Genomic DNA, 2593 nt, shown 5'->3' with positions numbered 1-2593 from the left:
GCCGCCCGCGCCGCCTCCGCCGCCCTGCCCTACAACCTCAGCCTGGAGGTGGTGCCCGGCGCCCCCCGCCACCGCGACCCGGCCTCGCTGGCGCGCTGGCTGTGCCAGGCGCTGGTGGTGCGCGGGGTGGCCGCCGTCCTCGCCTTCCCCGCCTCCCGCCAGGAGCTCCTCCAGCTCGACTTGGCCGCCGCCTTCCTGGAGATCCCCTTCGTCAGCCTCGTGGAGCGGGACGGAGAGGAGCCCCCCCTGCCCTTCGCAGCCCCGGTAAGCCTCCCCAGGGGAGGGAACCTTCGGGACTCCCGCTGAGCCTCCCTGGGCAGGAGCAGTCTACCTTGGAGGCGGTTGGGATGGATCGTGGGAGTCCTTCAGAGCAATGCTCCCCCCAAGCTGTGGAGTCTTGTGAGCAGAAATTCGATTTTGTCAGCTCCTGGCATTCAAGTTGTGAGCAGGCGATTTGGCCACTGCATCTGTCAGTTTGCTCTGGGCCCTCCTCCCTGAGCTGAGACAAAAAGGTGTGAGGCTAAAACACTGTGAGCTGGCTCACACCAACTCAGCTTAGAGGGAACACTGCTTTGGCGGTCCTTACCCAAAGCAGATATTTGCAGGAAAGGCTGAGAAGATATCGGCTGGGGAGAGTTGAGCAGAACCTCCATGTTCAGGGGCAGTCGATTAACGGCAGGTTACCTCCTCCCAGAGGTAGCTGCTCAGTCACCGGGCCTTTGTGTTCTTGCACCACCCACAGATTTGGGGGAGTGCGACACGGGGGGGGGGGGGGGGAGACGGGCACCTCTGGGATATCTGCCTTGGCACTTGTTTTCTCCAGGTTGTGTTTCCAAACATAAAGGGGAGGAGGACGGACAAGGAGCTCGGAGCCATGTGCAGTGTGCTTTGCCCTTTGGATCTGCCAAAAAGACACCTAAGCTAAGGAAGCAAAGGTTTCTGGGCCCGCTGAGGACTGCATCCTTAGTCAACATCAGCCCCGGCACCTCTTTGCTTTTGAGGTGCTCGTTCGGCAAAGACCAGGGCTCCGGAGGCCCTCCTCTGGGGGACTTGTTGGTAACCGTGGGCCTCTTGGCACAGACTCCTCCGTGACCCATCTGTGTGCCTTCCTCAGTGGGTCGTAAACCGCCATCCAGAGCTTCTGCCAACCCAACTAATCCATGCAGTCTGGGGCGTTGCTCTTGGAAGCCGCCCCATGGCAGGTGCCGTTGCCCGCTGTTCTCTTGGGACAGGGCACGACAGATTCCCCGCTGGTGTTCCTTTGCCCTGTGGGCTGGGCAGGCTGCCACTGTTGCAGCCCGGTGGCTCCATACCACCCAGGATCAGGCCTGTGCCAGGATCTGGGGGCCGTTTGCCAAACTCCCCCTAGTTTGCCATCAGGTGTCCCTTTTCCCCTCGATGGGTCTTCTTTCCCCTGGCGCCGTGAGCAATGTTCCCTCTAAGCTGTGGAGTCTTGTGAGCAAAAATTCTACTTTGAGAGCTACAGACATTAAAGTTGTGAGTGAGCAATTTGGCTACTGCATAAATTAGTTTGCTCTGGAGCCCTCCTTCCTGAGCTAAGACAAAAATATGTGAGCCATAGGCTAAAAAACTGTGAGCTGGCTCACACTAACTCAGCTTAGAGGGAACACTGGATGTGAGCACTGCTTGAATCAGACGCCCACCCGCCCACCCCTGGGTGCTGTCCCAAAATCCCGCACTGTGTGAGTTGCAGTACAAGAGTTGCAGTACAGTTTCCCTTTGTGCCGTTGTGTCGGTAGGTGTGCAGAAATAAAACTTTTTGTGTGCGTATTTCCATAGTCCTTTGAGTCAGAGTAATAAGCATTGTTTTTAATCGTACGGGGCTTCTTCGACTGGCACCGCTTCAAGGCCGCCTGGTGTCCTAAAGGGGCTTTGATCAAGACTCGCAGTGTTCCCTCTAAGCCGAGTTAGTGTGAGCTAGCTCACAGTTTTTTAGCCTCTGGCTCACACATTTTTGTCTTCGCTCAGGAAGGAGGGCTTCAGAGCAAACTAATTGATGCGGGAGCCGAATCGCTCGCTCACAACTTTACTACCAGTAGCTCACAAAGTAGAATGTTTGCTCACAAGACTCCACAGCTTAGAGGGAACTTTGATCATGAGGACTAGTCCCTTGCGGATCTCCTTCCCGTGTTTGTTCCCGCCTGTTCCAACGGAGGTGTTACCCTGCAGTGGGTTCTCGCGTCTTCTTGCCACTGGAGGTCTGTTGCCAAGACGAGGAAAACAAATGGTCGTATTTAAGAGAGATATATTGGCGGGGAGATGTTTGAGAAATGGTCTGGAACACCTCCCCGGGCAGTGCCGAGGATGGCTCCCGCAATCTGTCTGCTCTTCAGTGGAAATTTTTTTGGGGGTTGGGGGGGGTTACAGTTCTGGGAAGGAACTGCCACTTTTGAGAAATGCCCGCCTTTCCGTCGGCAAACAGTCGCATTGACGAAGCCTCTTGTCTTGTTTTCTGCCCGGCTGGTTGTATAACTGGCTCACGTCTCTTGCGGTAGCGGGGAGCTGATGGAATAGCAAAGGGACCTCTTTTTTGGGGGGGGTATATCCAGGCTGGGGTGGGGCGGGGGTGTGC

General features: G+C 56.6%; 1 protein-coding gene across 1 annotated transcript in view; it reads left to right on the top strand.

Moving 5' to 3' along the window:
• GRIN3B (glutamate receptor, ionotropic, N-methyl-D-aspartate 3B) overlaps positions 1–2593 on the top strand; it is a gene marked incomplete at its 5' end in the record, with an annotated part of 53641 nt that continues 51048 nt past the window's right edge. Inside the window, one exon of the mRNA XM_015418920.1 lies at positions 1–264. Within this exon, the coding sequence (XP_015274406.1) occupies positions 1–264 (264 nt within the window). The remainder of the gene's footprint in view (positions 265–2593) is intronic.

The sequence above is a fragment of the Gekko japonicus genome, unplaced genomic scaffold (assembly GCF_001447785.1).
Source record: "Gekko japonicus isolate JY-2015 unplaced genomic scaffold, Gekko_japonicus_V1.1 scaffold2262, whole genome shotgun sequence".
Classification (NCBI taxonomy): domain Eukaryota; kingdom Metazoa; phylum Chordata; class Lepidosauria; order Squamata; family Gekkonidae; genus Gekko; species Gekko japonicus.
This window is presented reverse-complemented; position numbering and strand designations above follow the sequence as displayed.